At 37.1% G+C, this 19,944-nt stretch overlaps 1 protein-coding gene across 1 annotated transcript; it reads left to right on the top strand.

The window, feature by feature from the left end:
• Positions 1 to 8,331: 8,331 nt before the first annotated feature.
• LOC140165040 (palmitoyltransferase ZDHHC4-like) lies at positions 8,332 to 17,139 on the top strand. The gene is made up of 6 exons (XM_072188453.1): positions 8,332 to 8,422; positions 9,572 to 9,713; positions 10,978 to 11,063; positions 12,026 to 12,330; positions 14,255 to 14,499; positions 16,068 to 17,139. The coding sequence occupies exons 2-6, from the start codon at positions 9,582 to 9,584 to the stop codon at positions 16,416 to 16,418; spliced, it is 1,119 nt and encodes a 372-aa protein (XP_072044554.1). The 5' UTR covers positions 8,332 to 8,422; positions 9,572 to 9,581; the 3' UTR covers positions 16,419 to 17,139.
• Positions 17,140 to 19,944: the final 2,805 nt, after the last annotated feature.

Here is a 19,944-nt window from a genome sequence, read left to right on the forward strand (position 1 = left end):
TTTTTTTTCTTCAGCCCTTTTTGGGCTGATTTTCAGCATGTTGCTGCTAAAATGTGCTTAAAAATATAGGAAATTCCTCCTACTTTGGTGCCACCATACTGCATGCTGATCCCAGGCCCAAAGTCATGATTACAATTGCAGTTATGCTCGCAAAACATCGACAACAAAAATGACCAGAAATATAATGTGGTTATACAGTACTATAAAATGAAACCTGCATCCACTAGAAAAGTATCTATTTCTGCTTTATTTCAGAAAAAGAAATATTTTTGAATAGGCTTAAAGGACTGTAAAGGTCACAGACACAATTCAGGAGTAATCAAGAGTTAGTGCTTTTGCTATTTCCAGTGTTTTTTTTTCTAAACTAAAATGCGATTGAAGTTCCAATTTTTTTCTTCACAAGCTGTTGGCATCTCTGCAGACTATATCTGTGTGTGATTCCAGTGTGTTGCTCTCCGAAAAGCATTATTTGCCTCTGATAAAGTTTGTCCCAAAGCTCACGAGTGGTTTGAAAACAAATGCGAAATGTAATTTTTATTTTTTTTTTAAATTCCCGACTTGGTATTTTTATGGTATTTTGAGAAAAAAAGTCTGAATTTTCGCCGAATTTTTCCAGAAAAATTAAAAAAATTGAGTATTTAACTAATACCAAATCAAACAAAAAGTACATGAAAAATTTTGCCAAAATGTCAACTTTTGAGTATATTTTGAATACATTTTTTACAGAAACCTGTGTCTTTTCCAGTTAATGATAGAGAAAATGGTAAATGTTGTTCACCAGATTAAAGTTGAATAATTTAAAGGAGGAATTCTCAAAGAAAAATGTATGTGATTTGGGACCCTTAACTTGCAACAAATAGCAATAATTATAAAATATGCTACTCCAGTTGATTCACACCCCCCTTGTGGAAGACATGACCTTAATCTTCCACACAGGGAGTGTGAATTTCAAAAAGAGTTACCTGAATGAATAACTCCATTTAATATACCCCCCGCCTGTGTGGAAGATCATGTCTTCCATGGGGGTTATGGATTTCAACTGGAATAGCGCAGTGTGATAATGTATAGGTCCAAATGTTTGTGCTGATATTTTTGGGGAATTTGTACTGGGTTCAACCTATAGTTTATTGTGTATGAAGGCCTTAATATGATAATTGCATTTAACTTGGCCTGGTTTTCTGCCCATGTCCCCAATACCATGCCCATGTCGTCAGGGCTATTGCTAGGAAAAAAATTAAAGGGCTCCACTGGACCTCAAAACCCCATTGCTTCCTAAATTTGGTGGTCCAAGAGAATCCTTTGGGTCCAGTGTGCTGATGTTATATGAAGAGCTTTGTTTCAAAACCCCTTACATCCATTTGCCCAATTTTGAGAACACATCAAAAAATCATCAAAATAATCACTGATATAAGGTGTTTTTCAACAAAAGCAATTTTTGGCGGGATGCTCATCCTACCCAAGCATCCTGCCAAAAACTGCTTTTGTTGCAAACCCCAATATATCAGTGATTTCTTTGATGATTTTTTGATGTGTTCTCAAAAATGGACAAGTGGATGTAAGGGGTTTTGAAACAAAGCTCTTCATATTTGGATTTGGCCGTATGCCAAACTCAACAATATTTTTGTGTTTTCTACATACCCTCAAAGACCTTAGTTTTGCAATTATCATATTAGGCTGGTGATGCGCCTTTCATGTTAGGATCAACAACAAATCTCTAGTACTGTTATATCTGTGTGTGTGCTAGCTTTAAACCAAATAGTTGAAGTGTATTCTCACTAGGATCCACAACATGCTCATCTATCAGGGGCACAGTTCTTTAACCCCAATGCATTTGTACATTCATTGAATGACCTCTGAAAAGTTGGATACAAAAACTAATACTCTACAACTTTAGGTCAAAATGTTGTACTATGATTGTTTAATTGAGGTTAATGAACTATGCCTTTAGGATGAGGCCATTGTGGTCCATAGTGTTTTCTTAAAATGTTTTCTTGCCAGTAAATTGTGTACCAAAGTATTATACCAGGGATCATGCATGTTAGCTAAATTATTATCCAGTACTACCTGCTGATTGGTTACAAGAAGATTATTACGACGTATTGAGCCAATCAGCAGCATGGTAAGAATGGTGGTTGGGCCGAAGAGGTTTGAGCTTAGATATTTAGAAGCCGTATTTTGATTGGCCACTCAGATGAATATAGTACTTAATTAACCAATCAGGAATACAGTAAGAAAGACTGTAATTCTCAGCGGGTTATAAGGCTTTTACATGTATATACATTGGGCTATTCTATTTGAAATCCACACACCCCTATGGAAGACAGGAATGCAACCTTCCACACAAGGGGTGTAGATTTCAAATGGGGTAGATGTGGAACACCATAACCCTGTGTTTTAGCTATATGTGAAGCCGAATTTATTGGATTGTCAACGCATTGTTGAGTTTGGTCATAATGGCTTATTATATGGAAGAAATGATGCAGTTTGAAAGTTGCACTTAACTTCAGAAAGTCACTTTCGAACAAGAATATAATTATGTAAATATTGTACTGAACCCATTTTATCCCAAGTGTTAGGATCTCAGAAATACATCTTGATCTCATCTGAACAAACAATTCCAGTAGAAATCCATTCACCCCCAATGGAAGACATGACCTAATCTCCCACACAGGGGGTGAATGTCAAATACAGTCACCCATTCAGGGTATCCCATTTGAAATTCACACTCCCTGCATGGGAGATTAAGGTTAATATCTTCCATAGGGGGTGTATGGATTTCAAATAGAATAGCCCAAAAATATGTTTGGTACAGGGCACCCTACAGGATGTGGAGTCACAAGACTAATGCTTACTATATTTCAAAACTCTGCTGCGTGTGTACTAAACAGGGCTGTTAACTTTTTGAAATTGTTTGATACTGTTGAAATACAGTACTTGATGCTGTTGAATTATTGTTTGTTGACTACAGTTGTTCATTTTTGACCCATGGTTATTTGAACCAGGGTGCTTGAGAATCTAAAAAGTGGGGTTGTTAGTAGAAAAATTTATTTTGATGATGTGTGAGATTTTACTACTGTACCTTGGCATGAGATTTACTACCCTACTATTTTGGCGTGAGAAAGTGCTCGAATGTGTGGGTATCACGCTGAAAGCATATGAGTAAACAGCCCTGCTTTAAATAGGCTCTATCTTATGTATAATGTATTTATAACAATATGTAAAGAGTGTGTATTTTCTTGTAGTTTAAAATTCAGTGTATCTCATATAATATTTCTACATGTAACACAATTTCACAGGGTACTTTACAAACATTTTCTATATTTTATAACTCTAAAGTGGACTGGCTTCAACTTTTAAAAATCATGACAGCTTTGACAATAATAATGTGCATTGTTCCTGTGTGTGTATTGCAGTGCTGTTGCCATGGTGAAAGCTGCATTATGCAAGTGTTATTTATGGAAGCTTTCTAAGGGATTGGTCAAGATTTACATAAGACTTGTATTTTTCTTTTCACAAGTGGGTGGATGTGGTTGGGGTTACTGAAAAGACGTGCGTGAAAGTAATAATTTTGCATTTATAATTCTGTCTGAGCCTTTCCAGAAGGTCGTACAGGCCTGCATACATGGCTGAAAGTCAATTTTTGTATGTCTTCTTCTTATATATGTGCCGTATAACAATTTATTTTTGTCTTTTTTGCATTTTTGTATTATAGTTTTATGTAATGTAAGTGATATGACCCAGGGAATTACCGTAAAAAAAGGGTAAAGGATGCGAACCTGTATATAAACAGTGAACGGAGTGCCCATCTCTCTTTCACTGGCGATTGGGCCAGACTCCTCCATGTAATGTTGCTGCAGGGGGATCGCTACACCTCCTCCACAGCGAGTCTGTTACCTTCCCAGCATTAAAGAAGGCCGGTACCCATTTATACACCTGGGTGGAGAGGAGTAATCGAGATAAAGTACCTTACTCAAAGGCACAACACGATGGCGTCACCGGGGCTCGAACCCGCAACCTTCCGATTATGAGTCGGAGCCCGTTCTGCAGGGCCACCGTGCTCCCAGGGAATTCCGCTCAGCCACCGTGCTCCCAGGGAATTACCTTAATTGCCCTGATTAGCACTCCTCTCTTAATTATCTTCCCCTGCACAAAGTTGCAAGTGACAACTGTGTAACCCTTTGCAATGCACCTGTTCAACAGAATAAATAAATATTAGGCCTATAAAAATAGTTTGATTGGTGTTAACAGGTCATGGTTGGTCAGTCAAATGGTGTTTTGTTTTATTTATTATTTGTTTTATTAAACTGACTTGTTTCATTTCAAAAAGGATAGACATGCCAAAAATGCATACAATAGGGAAATGCAAAAAACAAAAACAAAAACAAACAAACACACAATATAGAAATGCAAAAACACAGAGGCATATCAGAACAGTACTGCATTTTCAAAATAATACCCAATATTTTGTTTCTTTTATGTTTGTAACCATACAGTTGAGTTGGGTCAAGGAAAATGGAATAAAATGGTTTGGATCAGCATTTTGTAAAGTTCTGTTGGATTACGCCAATGAACAATCTTTTTGCTTTGCTCTATCACCTGCAGCAGAGCTCGAAATAAGGAGGGCCCAAAGCCCAAGGGCCCTCAGCCCCCGAAAATCAGTGAGGGCCCGCAAAACATACATTCGGCTTTACCATTTTTCTCACTTTTTTGTGGGCTCCATAGGTTAAAACCAATGGCCCAAATTCGGGCCACAAAAATTTGTGAGGGCCCTCAAACATTTAAGATTGAGGGCCCAAATGGCCCTCAATCTGCAGTCTCCACCTTCAGGCCTACCTGGAGTACCGAGCTGCTAATTAGGTTGAACATTGTGATTCTTTGTATTACATGTATATTTGTAGCCATAGTGTGCCTTCGAAAGATGCATCCGATTTTATTTTTATTTTCAAGGATGCTTCTCATTTCATTGTATTACCATACATGTATGTATGTATTATTTGTTTTGCTGAATGCTAACACAGTGTATGAAAAACAGGGTAATATTACATGGTATATACAATAGAATTCCATCTACAAACCAAATGGTTTTTTTATAGTTTTTTTGACAAAAGAGACAAATGGCAGACACCCTCCACAAAACATCACTTGGTGTTTGAGCAACTATATTACTGACACAAGTTACTATATATGTGTACAAACACGTATTATTGTAAGACCAAGCTGTTGTAATGTTTTTAGGAAGGGTGTCTGTCTCCTTCATCAAAAAACCCACTCATTTAGAGGCATACTTCAGTGTTATGCTTGTACCGTATTTCCTCCAATAGTCACCCCCAGGGCGTTGCATTTTCCAAAAGGGGGCGATTAATATTAGAGGTCATTTTAGAACGATAATTCCCGTTAAAATCATTAGGTAAGCTTAAAACTTATGCTGAAATGACGAAATATTAACTTAGGAATGATGACTTTCGGCTCATTTCCGGGTTTACGACCAGATTTTCGCCAATTACCATCTTACCGATGCCATTAGCAACCATATGTGCACCTTAAAGCTTGCTACACAAGAGAGCTTGGAAATATCAGCATTTTTTTAAACATCTTGGTTGAAAAAAGTGGTGGGGTGCGTTTAATTGAAGGGGAGACTATTCGAGGAAATACAGTAGGTAGAATTCTATGTTATTTTGTTATTAATAGTTACTAGCAAGTTTCAAAGCCAGATATATTTTGACAATATTTTAGTTGATTTGTACATACAAACTGACTCTGCTAAAGCACAGATCCTGGCAAGAAAGGGTATGTTTTTAAAATTACGACCTTGTGATATTTGATATGGTCCACATAAATATTCGTAACAAGGGTAAACAAATTAATTTGTTAAGACAATGATTCTCAGGATTTTATGCTCAATATGTAATATATTTTCTGTATGGTAATTATTTTTAAGTCAATATTCATCCAGTAGTTCAAAGTTGATATTGAAAATAAATGTGGGAAGTTCAAATCATCTTATATTTCAGTATTACAGAATAATAATAGCTGAATACATGTATATTCAATGCTTTGTAGCAGTTAAATGTCACATGATCAAGGGGAATGAGTCGCATGTCCTCAAATTTCAATGTACATCATTTTCTGGCAGTTTACAAATGCTGCATTTTGATGCAAACCACATCAAAATCGGACATCTGGTTACCACGTTATGAGCAATTTATCAATGGCTGAAAACAATATAAAACAAAAGAATTTTTTGAACACTGTTTTTGCCAATATTTGTCAACAATATTCCCCTTGATCATGTCACAAATAGCAAGCATGTTTGCTTCAAATATCTTGTGCCTTAAATATTGCAAATGCAAAAATTACTGATTTTATCTAAGAACAAAATGTATACAGGAATAATTATGTTGGAATCCAACATATTGAATAAATATGTTCTCTTGAATTTTATAGTAAAGTTAAGGGAACTAATAAAAATGAAAAATGTGTATTGTGTTGAAGTTCAGCTGTTGTGTAATAAATGCCCCACAAAAAGAAATATGTGACGAGCTCCAACAAAACCCGGTACAAGTCGCCAGGCATGTTTTTAAGTTATATGCCTTTAAAGATGACATTCCCACAAAAAAAAAATCAAATTTTGGAATTCTTAATTTCCTGGTATTTGACTGTGCAAGGACTAAGTGGACTTTCAAATCCTGGAAAGTACTTATTAAAGTTTTTATTCAAAATCTCGGATTTTGACAAAACTACAGCACCTAAAGTCTTTTTGCAGAGTATCTTTATTGACTAAAGTACATTACAATCATGTAAAAACCAGAATTTAATTTTTTTTTTTCATGGCGTTCTCCTCAGCAAATGTTATAATATGGCTTTAAGGTGGTACTACACCCCTTGATAAATTTTTGACTATTTTTGCATTTTTCTCAAAAAATAATAACACACTGGTAACAAAAGTTATAGCCCTCAATAAACCCAGTCACTCCAACAATTAGGTCATTTATAGGTCATTAACCTCTGATGTGATGTAGGCTAGTTTCCGGATTGTCGGAGTACAGCATCCAGATTCAGATCTAGAAAGTTATGTATATTATAGGGGCAAGGAATCCAGTTTGTATACTGGTCCAGTACCCATGATCAGTTACTACACTGGAATTTCAAGACAAGCGGTACGTTATTTATGATAAGAAAAGAGGTAGGCCCCTACTGCTAGAATGTATCTCATTTCTTAATATTATAGTAAACTACTTGTCTTGAATTACTGAAATTTCAAGTAATTGGATTCCTTGCTCTTATACATATTAACTTTTGTTACCAGTGTAGTTATTTTGTGAGAAAAATGCAAAATTAGTCACCAATTTTATCAGGGGGTGTAGTACCACCTTAAAAGTAATTTTTCAGTGCCTCCACTCTCACTCCCTGCCATTTGATGCAATAATGATGTCTATGTAAGGAGCTGTAGGGCTAGGGGTTATTATTCCCCCCGAGAATATCTTATTCTTAATATATCAATTCTTGAAACAATCCGCGCGCAAAATTTTGGACAAATAAGGCCTATACCACTAATTAATTTTGGTTCGACTAGAAGTTGAATAGCTTTGAATATCGGTCTTAAAATGTTCTTTCAATTGATTGTGTGCTGAAATGTGTGCGAAGCGATGCTGAATTGGTCAATTTGCCGCCCCCTAAGGGTGGGGCCCGGGGCACATTTTTAAGAAAAAACCTTTTCAAAATGAAAGAAAAAATGGAGGAAGTGCCTATGAAAAAAAAAAGAAAAAAAAAAGATCGACCTACCGACCCTCCAAATTTTATCTTGGAAGGGCAACCGAACAATTTTTTTTTTTAGCCACCCCTGCAATATAATTAAATCCGCAGTGCCAAAATGTCCTGTTGATATTGGGCTGTGACCCCTCGTTTCAAAATAAAGAAAATAATAATTATTAATAATTAAAAGTTACCTTGTGCCTTTTTTGAAATCTTAAACAGTAAACTAAGAATTTAATTTAAAGGGCCTAGACTCATAAATATTTATCCTATGTGTAAAGGGGCAGGTTTTTTGGCACTAGTAGGCCCGGGCTAGTAGGCCTATTGAAAGGGGGTCGCAGGGGAGATTTATTTTTCGTACATCAAAAGGGAATCTGACAGATCATTGACATTTTGAGACTCCCCACCTCCCAAAATATATTGCACCATAGCCTTTATTAAATAATGATAATACCAACGTGTCTATAATTATTTTTTCTTGAACCAAACATGAATATAGTGTTGTGCGCCCACAAGATCTTCTCTTTGGTGACAAGCTGCATTTACACATGCGTGTTACGATTTTATCTCAATTGGCAAAAAATGAATTAGTTCCAATGGGATTTTCTCCAGTATTTGATGATTTTTGAATCGAATTCAGGAGTTTTTTTGCAGCGAAGGTTTTACCAAGGTAGTAATTGCTTATTGCATTTATTTTAAGGTGCTTATTTATTACGATTCGTGCTAAGTGATAATGTAATAATTATAAGCAAATACTTTGTTATAATAAGCTTATAAATAATAAATAATATTATCAGATACAGTGATATAAGCTTATTCATGTATTAGCCTTATAAATCAATCATACAATGTATAATCACTGAGCATTTGTGTGAGTGACTGTCTGTGTGTGACTAGTGTCATCATCATGGTCATCATGTCCATTGTACTGTCATGAAGTTGTATGATATCATCAATCATCATTCTCATTAGACCGAATAATCAGTCCCCAATACAAAATTCACTTGCTGACATTAACCTGTATACGGGTACATTCTCATGTGGTCATGATCAAAACTATCATAGGGCATATACTGTACACAAGTTCAGCACTTGCTCAGGGGGGGGGGGGGAGTTTTTTGACAGGCAACTGGGATAATTGCATTCAGAAAACGATACATCATGTCATGACATGTTTGAGATATGATGTCCAATCTTGACATTGAACCCTTAGTTAACCGTAGAAAAATTGCTAGGCTCAGTAATTTCCACAAGGCACGGGTGGGTCTCCTTGCAATCCCGGTACAAAAACTACTTCGCCCAGTCACTCGGTTCTCACGCCGCTCTAACATCAACAGCTATATTCCATTACAAGCCAATAAAGACTGTTATACCACTAACGACAAGAGACTGGAACGCACTACCTCAACACATCACCAGCATCAACGACAGCAACCTCTTCAAGCAAGCAGTAACAAACCTCTACCTCAAATAATTTGCCTCAAAGCACACCACCAACCCTAACCGCATTACCCCTCCACCAAGGGGAGTTGGATAGAATACCTACAAGACAAGGCAAGATCCTAGTGTGTGTAAAGGATCTGTCAGAGAGGCACTTTTTATTTTTTGTCAAGGGTGCACTGGAGAAAGTGCATGAACTGTATGAGGCCTGAGGGTTCAGGGGCCCTGAGCAAAAATGAAAATGAAATAAGGGCTGATAAAAGGACATTTTGAAAGGGCCCCATACTGTTCATTGTCCATGGGCCACAGAGATTCTTGCTACGCCACTGCCGTCAAGTTTTCAATTACAAAGTGAATAATTATGTTTGTCTTTCTGCAGATTTCTCAAGATGGCTGATTTTCTGATTCTAGTTATCCTCTACATGATCACGTTTACAGTGACTGCTTACATATTTCTAATGGGTGACACTGACTACCATCGCAATGGAGTTGTAGGGAAAACAAGAGCTGCTATTGTTCAGGTAAAACAAATAAGTTTCATCAGTACTGCTGTAGCAGCCCGGTGTAACAGGACTGGCTCAGTTCCCTACTTCCCTCAGATCCAGGCCCGTATAGCCAGAATTTATTTAGGCTAGGGTGCAGCGGTCTCCTTGTCAGTCCGAAACACTGTCAGTCCAAACCACTGTCAGTCCGAACCACCGTCAGTCCGAATTTTTAGGGTTAGGTTTAGGGTTAGCATTTGGGTTAGGATAACCCTAAAAATTCAGACTGACGGTGGTTTGGACTGACAGTGTTTCGGACTAACGGGGTGTACCCGGGTGCTAGGACTTCCAAAGTGTGGATATTCTTCAGGAAAAATATCTACTTACAATTGCATCTAAAAGTGGACTTGAAATTTTGAAGTGCATATGGTGATTCCATTTAAAATCCACACTCCCCCTGATGAAGATTTAGCTAAATTCCACAGAGGGCGTATAACTAGTTTCGACTAGAATAGACAATTGGGTAACTTCCATTTGAAATACTCAACTCCAGTTGTGGAAAATAGCTAAAAACATACATCATACATGTAATACAGGGAGAGTAAAGGTTTCAAAATGATGAACTCTGACCAATTACATTTGAAAAACCTACTCCCCGTGTGGCAGATATTTCCAAAATCTTCCACAGGGGGAGTGTGGATTTCAACTGGAATAGCCCAATGTATGCACTATATGAATTAATTTGACATCTGAATCCACACAATGTGGATACTTTTTTTGAAGATTGTCACTCAAAATAGTGAACCATACCTTTTATCTTCCAATTAATGTACTTTTTTTCATGTGCACATTTATGCTCCCAAATATTGAACTTTATTAGTTTGGCATTCCTTGGTTCGTAACACAGAAAATCTTAGAAGCAAGAGAGCGCAAAGTATATAGAATTCATACACTTCAAAAACAAAAACATTAAATAAATGTGGTTGCAAAATAGTATTGAATAACTGCATATTTTGAAATGCTACATGTAGCTCTATTTGAATGTTGAGCTGTATGTTGCTTTATTAAAGTAATATTGAAAAACAGACAAAAATATGGAGCAAAGGAAATGATAAAATACAGGAAAAACACAGTATTGTAAAACTATGAGTACCGGAACATGTTATGTTGTGCTGTGTTGTGTTATGTTATGTTACATTGTCATCTTTCTTTTGATTGAATCAGATGGTGTCCCATAGTTCCCATATGTTGTACATACAAATCTCCAAAACATCTTACCGTGCCATTATTTCATTCTCTGCAGGTCGGCATGTGGATTTTCAATCATATATTTCCACCGTCACTTCAAGATTCTTTCATCAATACAATAGACCATGTGTTATACACAAGGTAAGACCAATAGTAGTGTCATTAAACATCATGTCTGTTGAAGGGACCATCACACTAGAAGCCCACAAAATCCCAGGAAAGTTGAGGGGTGTAGCGGCCACTTGGACTTTTCTCACCCTTTCTCAACATTCCTGGATAAAATCACCTAGAATTACCCTATGTTCACTTTGATTTTCATGGACTTTGCTGATAGTCGGCTGTACTTTCTTTGCTATTTCTTACCCTAACCTGACTTTTCTCACCATACATGAGTACTTTCTGGATTTTGTGAATTGCTAGAGCGTCAGTGATTTGCTAGATCGATCAGAAGTTGAACAAACTTGGATTTTGCCCTTTAGGAACAAGCATAGATCTATATGATAATGAACCGAACAAATAGTAAATGTGAAAGCAACTAAAGCTTTCTAGATCACAGAAGATTATGCTCTGGGCTCAGACTTTCTTGGTCACAGGGGCTAGTGTTGGACTTTCTTAGTCACTGTGAGGGCTCTGATTAAGAGCTAAGCAGGAGGGAAAATGTGGTTATTCCTTCATGTAATTTGACACAAAATTAGGGTTAGGGTTAGGATTAGCTTATACACAAAATAATTACATGAAGGATTGATAGATAATGTTTTGAAATGGATTGTTTATTTATTTTGGGCCTGAGCGGTGTTTGGTTTGAACACACATTGGTACAGAAAACGCTCTTCACCCTGTGTTTTATAGGGGTCAGGGACAGCGTTAAGGTTTTAGTTAGGGTTATGAGTCAGGTTTAGGGTGGGGATAAGTTTTGGGTTAGTGTTACATTTAGGGTTAGTGTTAGGGTACAGTAACTGGCCCCTGAACATGTTTAAAGCAAAAGCTCCTATATGTAACCTCTTTGCAATTTTGTTTTGAACATGTTCAAGGGCCACAAATACATAGGTTACCCAATACCATGTTTTGTTTATTTACTTGTTTATGTTTACTTTACACCACAGAAATTGCTACCTGCAAATCGTCTACCTACTGCTACTGCTATTCATAACTGTTACATACACAGTTTCAATTCAACCGCATGTTGAGGAAAACGACCTACCGCCAGCGTATTCAATAGGAGTATATGCTACGTTAACAATAAACTGGATATTGTTCCTTGCTACTAGTTTCAGTGATCCTGGAGAAATCACTGAAGACAACCAGCAAGCGTATAATGAGGTGTATGCATTTGATGGGCTCATGTATGTCGATGGGAATCTGTGCAGAACTTGTGGATTTGTGAAACCAGCTAGATCTAAGCATTGTGGTATGTGAGTTTCCCATGGTGGGGGGAGGGGGGTAGCTGGGGCTGGGGTAGTACAAGTTTGGTTTGGGTAGGGGTGTGCCGTTGAGATCTTGGAACTAGACTCATCCATATATACAGTGCTGTACGGTGCAAAAACTGATTGAGGAGCCAATGGCTCCTAAGTTTATAAATTTAGGCGCCCAAATTTTGCTCCCATGTAAAAAATCTGAGGTACCAACGTAAACTGAACAGCTGCTGTACTCTGATCTACATATTCCCATTGAACGCTACATACTTCATACGCATATGTTTTCCAGGAAGTCCCCATTTAGACATGATGATAAATGCATATTCATACTCTTGAATGCTACATTACATAATAACATGTTTTGTTTTTGGAAATTAAAAGCTTCAGCAGTTGGTCGCCATTGGCGCCAGGGATTGAATATTTAGTCGCCATCAGCAAAAATCTAGTCGCCAATGCGCCTAAAATGGTTGCACCGTACAGCACTGCATATATATACCAATTTTTCAAGAAATTTCGAAAATTTTAGCCTATCCATAAATATCCTACAGGTATTACAGTTTATGAAGGATTTGCCCAGAGGTGAGTGATGTGCCACTTTAAAAAGCATCTCTACTACCATGAAGCATTTAGTATATATGTGCCCATCCACCACAAATTGGTTGTAAAGTCGGCATTTTCCATTTTGAGATACAATCAAAAATAGTATATGGATTTCTATGTAAAATATATTAGGAATTTGACCTTTGATGAACCATAACTTCACTTCCAGATGTCCGATGAAGCTGGTTTATGGTGTCATTTTAAAGCTGAAACTGCATTCTTTCACAATCCGCAAGAAACAGAAAATGCTCTAGAGCCGACTTTACAACCACTTCATGGTGGACGGTCACATTAACTTTAGTACACAAAATGCCAAGAATTTTGCTATTGCTTGTAATTTCTTTCTTTCTTTCTTTAAACATTGATTACTTCACATACCAAGCTGTTCACTGCTTTAAGGCTGTGACCACATAATAAAGGTTAACTGCCTTTGTTTTACCCTATCAGTTAACTTTTTGGGCTCCAAGCAGATGTAGCAGTTAAAGGATGACTCCAGCAATCACAACATTATGCCTTATATGAAAGAAAAATAATTATCAAGCACAAATCATGTGGTTTTATTTAAAACAAACTCATAGTGACCATAAAAATGAATAAAAACATTCGTCTCTCAACACGTGGTATTCAAAATTCCCGGGCGCTGAAATTGTAGAGTGCCATGACATCCCAGTAATATAATAAAGGCTGACAACAATTGAGCACAAGTAACCATTACGTCATTGCACTTAGACAATTTCGGTGCGGAAATTTTAAATATTGTGTGTTGAGAGCCGACTGTTTTTATTTGTTTTTATGGTCAATATGAGTTTTGTTTTGAATAAAACCATGTGATTCGTGCTTGATAATTATTTTTCTAACATATAAGGCGTAATGATATGATTGCCGGAGACTCCCTTTAACAGTTTTGTGCTTTCAATTGACATGTACATTCACAGCAAGAATATAAATTCCAGTATAATTATGCATGCACAGGCCTGTATACAGGACTTTTTGGGGGAGTGTGCGGATTTTGAAAAAGTGGACCTTTTTTCTAGGGAGGGAATGATTTTGTGAAAAGTCATGGAACTTTGTTCCAAAATTTGGACCTTTTTTGACCAAAAAAGCAACAAAAAGAAACCCCAAAAAAGAAGAAGATATTTTTGTGCTTGCTACACTTGGAAAAATTTTTTTTTTGGGTGGGGGCCTTTGTATAATTTTGCAGATTTGGAGGGGTGTTACAGCTGCATCCCCTCCCCCGCGTACAGGCCTGTACATGCATGTTATAGAAAACAACAAAATTAATACAATCATTACTTTCTCTGTATGTTTTAATTGCAGCTTTCTGCGACAGATGCGTTCATCGATTTGACCATCACTGCTCTTGGGTGAATAACTGCATAGGTGGTAGCAATGTCCATCTCTTCCTCATGCTGCTTATCACCATTGCACTAGGTAGTGTCTATGGTACATTTGTGACAGCAATGGTATTTGTTACCATGGTGAGGTCAAGGGGCATAATGGAAGCCAGTTATGTAGGGGCTGATGGGAGGTTATACCCAGTGACTAGGCTTATTGCATTCCAGGTGAGCATATAATGTGACCTGCTACCACGAAATGAGCGTAAAGTCCCAAGTTGGTAGTTTCAAGACATCCTGTTGGTCTGTGTTGGTGTTCTCTGTTTGCAGTGCACCTGTACAAACCAGCAGTATGTCCTCTGTGAATGGCACATTGTGCCCCATATACAAAGGACATACAAACATACCTCTGGCTTGAACAGGTGTGTGTGAAACAAAGAACACCAATGCAGTAGCCAACTACCAGCGAAAGCAGCCAACAAAACTACCAACTTGCGACTTTATGCTCATTTCATGGTAGCAGGTCACAAACAATGAAATGAATTTTCAAAAAACACTGAAAACCTTGAGGGTCTGTATGTGAAATACTTGTGCCAAATAAGATATAGACCAATTGAATACCTGAGTGGAAGAAGGGCCCAACTCCAATTTTTTACAAAAATGAGTTAGACCCAGCATTTTATTGCCAGCAGACTGATCTTCCTTGTGTGTGAAAGATGAGCCAAAATCCACTCTCTAAATAGTCTTTCACGTACACTTAATCATGGTTTTCATGTAAGAAAGGCCCAACTCCATGGAGTTGGGCCCTTCTTCCACAAATATAGGGTTAAAGAGGAATTTTGTTCATCCATGAAATCTGCTTTTCACTACAATAAATTTTCTTGCTAACATATTATTGAGTTCTACTTGTGCAATTAATGGTGATTACGTAATTTCTGTAGCTATTTATAACACAGAACTGGCACTTGCAGTATATTAGTGGAAGAAGGGCCCAACTCCAACTCGTAATAAGACCTGTACCGCTGCCATGGAAACATCAAATATAATTTCGAATGTATGTACTATTGTATGTTCATGTATTAAAGGTCCCCTGAAGATGAAAACGTTCGGTCTATAAAACTTGTCCAAATATTAAGTTTTTTCTTAATATCTCAAAAACAGTTTTGATGGAGTTGGGCCCTTCTTCCACTCAGGTATTCAATTATAAGTGCATTGAACAATGAGGTGGTCATATATGTTGGTACCACAAGCATGTATCAATTGACCAGTTCCTAACGTGCATTTTGATATAAAGTTAAGTTAATTCTTTCTTCTTAAATCTTCTTTACGCTCATAAATTATTGTTTTATTGTGTTGTATAGTTTTATGTCAAGTTATTTGCATATTTATGGATAGACAGGGGCATAGCCATCCTTTAACTGTGGAGAGGGGAAGCCAAATTTTTGTCCCCATTTGTCAATTTTTTGTATCATTATCAGTCATTTTGATGACACTCTTTGCCATACCCTGAAAAATTTGTGTGCCCCCCCCCCCGAGCTCCCCCCTGGCTATGCCACTGTTTATGAATATATATGTGAGCATATGAATTATTATTTGAATCTTCATGGATATTAATGAGCTTAATTTGCCTGAAATTCCATAAATCCACTCTGTAGCCTACATGCAGTAATCAATTGACCATATTTGCATATTCTTTGTACTTTAAATACAAACCTTTGCTCTTTACCATCCTTTATAGTGGGGACTACCTTAATTACAAACCACATAATTGTAATTTATTTTGTATTTCTTTTCAGCATATGTTCATGGAATATCCAGGAATGGTTTTCTTGATGACATGTCTCAGTCTGCTTAGCATTCTTGTTGGTGGATTTGCAGCCTACCACATGTACCTTGCTATAACAAACCAAACCACCAATGAGCGCTATAAAAGAGCCATCACTAAGCCACAATCTGATCACCAAAGACAGTCAGACTCAACACTAAAATGGTCTAAAAGAACTAGCGGTGATTTCCAAAGGAGATCAAACTCTGATAGGACTAGAGAAGAAAAGGAGACACATTGGAGAGGTTATAGTAAAGGAATGTTTAGAAATTTAATTGAAATTTTCTTTCCTTTTGATGTAAATAATTCCAAAAAGAGGTGATGGGAGTTTGCCTATATACAGGGTGGTCCAAAACAGCGGACAGTGAAAATGGGACCCCTTTTTAAGAAGATTCTATGGAAGGTCAGCGATTAGAGTTGATATTTTCACATAAAATCGGTCAGTGTAAGAGAAGTTACCTTATGCTTCCCATAATGCATTTCTCTCATTTCAATTTTCTGTATTGATTTGCTATCTAATGCAACATGGGTTGATAGTGGTGAAATGTACACATCCAGATCTTGCAAAGTATGTTTATTTCTTGACTATCGACGCAGTCTATTCTCAAAATGAAAAGAAAGGGAACCTTTACAATTACAAAGTAATGGGAGTGCCATTTGATGAAATGAGGGGATATATCATGTTGCAAAGGCTTCTGGGAAGGGTAAGATATCTTCTCGAGGTCATCAGTGCTTTGTGTTTGAAATGTGTGAGTTCTGTTTGTAGGATGGTCTGGCAAACTCATATATGTATCATATTTGTCACAGTTTTATCGCATTGTTATGAATTTGGCAGATGGCCGAATCCGGTTTCGTCTTTTGGTAAATTCATGTTACGCATGCATTATTTTTCAATTAGAGAACAAGGGATCAATGCTTAACATAATAGAGGGCAGCAGTTCTTCTGTGCATCCTGGACCCCTTACTTTTTTATTTTGGACCCCTTAAATTACAAGTTGACCCCTTAAATTTTACAATGCACAGAAGCTTTTATCATGTAATCAGGCCCGTACGCAGGGGGGGTGCGGGGGGTGCGACCGCACCTCCCCAAATTTGCAAAAGTATACAAAAAGTCCCAAAATTTAAGAATTTGTGAGCGTAGTGAGCAAAAAAATCAGGTTTTTTACGTTTTTTGGTCAAAAAAGGTCCAAATTTGGGGGAAAAGTCCACTTTTCACAAAATTGCCCCCCCCCCCCCTTTGGAAAAAAAGTCCACTTTTTCAAAATCAGCACCCCCCAAAAAAAATCCTGCGTACGGGCCTGCATGTAATTCATTGCAGAGTTGCTCACAAAATTTTTTGTCATTGTCGATACAAAAAAGGAACCAATTATGATACAGAAAACCTAAGAAATCTTCCGAATAGAGTGTTCAAAAATCATGAAAATAATCGGTCAATACAATGACAACGCAATAACAATAACATCAACCTTGACAAGTTGCCACATATTCCTGGTTGCGAATGCAGACCTGACTGAGACCCCTTAGATTCTCACTGGATCCCTTCAATTTGGGTTTTGCAGGGCTTTTAAGGGTCCGGAAACAATAAAATGGACACTTAACATGCACTGGATGCACCATCAGCTAACCCTGCATGTCGCCCTCTTTTGATTATTTATTTTGCTGTTATTATCTGGTATCACAGCCCTGTGATATCAGTTAAAAAATGATATGCTGCCCTCAATTATGTACAGCATTGATCCCATGTTTTGTAATTCAAAAATAATGCACGCGTCTGAGCTAATATTCAAGTAACACAAATTTACCAAAAGCCGAATCCGGATTCGGCTGTCTGCCGAATTCATGGTTATTTATTAAGAGTTTATTCAAAGCTGAAAAGGTGTCTATAAATTATTAGTTGTCACTCAGATGAAATAAAAATTGTTGATTAGAAACAGCTATTAAATGCCTAAAAATAGGCCCGACCCCAGACTTTTTTTTCTTATTTTTTTCCAAATTTTTTTTTTAATTGAAAAAAAAAATTAAAATTAAAAAAAAGAAGTTCCAAAGCCTTTATCATATGCAATTTACAGCTTCAAATGTGTGAGTAAAAAAAATTAATAAAAAAAAAGGTCATCTAAAGTCAAAGGTCAGGGCAAAAAAGTTGCTGACCAACCTACCCTAATTTTTTACGTTACGCCAATAATATTTTTAGGCCTAATTTGCAGTGGCAAATCTAAGATTGGGAGAAGGCTACGGTTAAATACCTAAGGGCAAGCATTTATTTGAATGAAAATGTGCACAATTATAGTTTTCGGCAATGTTCTTCAGCGGTCTGCGGTTCTGATTGGCTAATTGAATCACATCATCATCACATCAGCACCTCATTTGCTAGTCAAGCTGCATAGCATCGCATGACCTAGTTATATCTATGTGATAATCAGAAAGAGCAGCCGGACGACCGCTGAAGGAATTTGCTGAATAGTATAGTACGTCGTATAAGGCGAGTAGGATGGCAGGAGCTATATTTTTCCAGTTTTAGGCATTTAACTAAAACAAATGCAAAGTAAATCTTAATATTAAAATCATTGATTTGACAATGAGACATGGAAGCCAATAATCACATTTATATTTCCATAGATCTTGTGGTTCTTGGGTTAAAGGCAAATAATATATCAAAATTGAAGTTTTGGGCATCCTCCCCCAAGAAAAATCATGCACATTGGGTGGAAATAACACCACTTTCAAGACTTGAGATCTCATTCCATTCCTTGTGTGTCAGCTTTATTTGTCTCAATATTTGAGTGCAAACACCGTTAGGCCATGCTCCCCTCCTACACGCCTTAAACATAGAGAAAACATATCTTTTCTTGAATCAGTAACTCCAATCTATAGACACTTGAAGGACAAGGGTGTGGTAATCAGGGTGGGGGGGGGGGGCACTCAACTTACAAGTGTCGAAGGAAAGTAGAGGCCTATCGGAATATTGTTTTAAGAATGGGGGTTCATTGGTATAACAAAATGAAAAGAGTGAGTCAGTTCTATTTTTCCCAAATTTGAAAAGTTTTGACATTTTGATGAAAAATTGTAGGGGAAAAAACGGTCATTGGGTAGCCAAACCTAAAGAGGGAGGTCATCGCGGGTGACTTTAAAACAAGAACTGTCTTTAAAAAACACAACGCCATAGATGAAGATCTTGTTTCATAATTTTACATTAACAAGTACTTGGAATGCTAATAATTATTTGTGGATAATTAACCGGGTGGGAAATTATTATATTGATAAATACAACTAACCATATACTGCGAAATACTGCGAAATACTCCGGAACTTTCATGTTAAAAGTTGATTTGAAAAATGGGTCTATACATTAAATTCCTACTTTTTAGGCTAAAATGGCCAAAATATGATGTTAATTTGGTCAGAAACCACATACAGGTGTCAACATTGGGGAGATATGATTGTATGGAACATCCCCCTATCAAAATATTGGGGATTTACCCCCCCCCCCCCCCCCCCGGAATCTATGCCTATGTCCATTATGTTCATAAAAATATCATAACTCCTCAACTTCCTGACAACTCTTTCATTCATATCTAAAAACTTATCGATCTTTTGTGCCTTTACGTCTCTTACCATTTACTAATGTTTAGTTTTATTTTGTCGACCATATTCGACTTCAAAAGATGGGGCCCAATGACAGGCACATATATACCAGTCACTTCTAAAGTTAAGCCCCCCTGGCAATTTTGGACAAGGAATACACAATCATCTCATCATTAATATGTAAAATGCATCACTGATCAACACATTGGAGACAGCACAAGATAAATTGTCTCGTTATTTAAGGGAAGACCCTCATCAAAACACAC

Source organism: Amphiura filiformis, chromosome 11 (assembly GCF_039555335.1).
Source record: "Amphiura filiformis chromosome 11, Afil_fr2py, whole genome shotgun sequence".
Lineage (NCBI taxonomy): Eukaryota > Metazoa > Echinodermata > Ophiuroidea > Amphilepidida > Amphiuridae > Amphiura > Amphiura filiformis.

Bases quoted from the DNA above. Each gene is read 5' to 3' on its own strand.
- LOC140165040 (XM_072188453.1), top strand. From the start codon at position 9,582: ATGGCTGATTTTCTGATTCTAGTTATCCTCTACATGATCACGTTTACA. The intron at 12,331-14,254 runs GTATGTGAGTTT...TTTTAATTGCAG, and splicing joins AGCTAGATCTAAGCATTGTG to CTTTCTGCGACAGATGCGTT. The intron at 14,500-16,067 runs GTGAGCATATAA...ATTTCTTTTCAG, and splicing joins CTAGGCTTATTGCATTCCAG to CATATGTTCATGGAATATCC.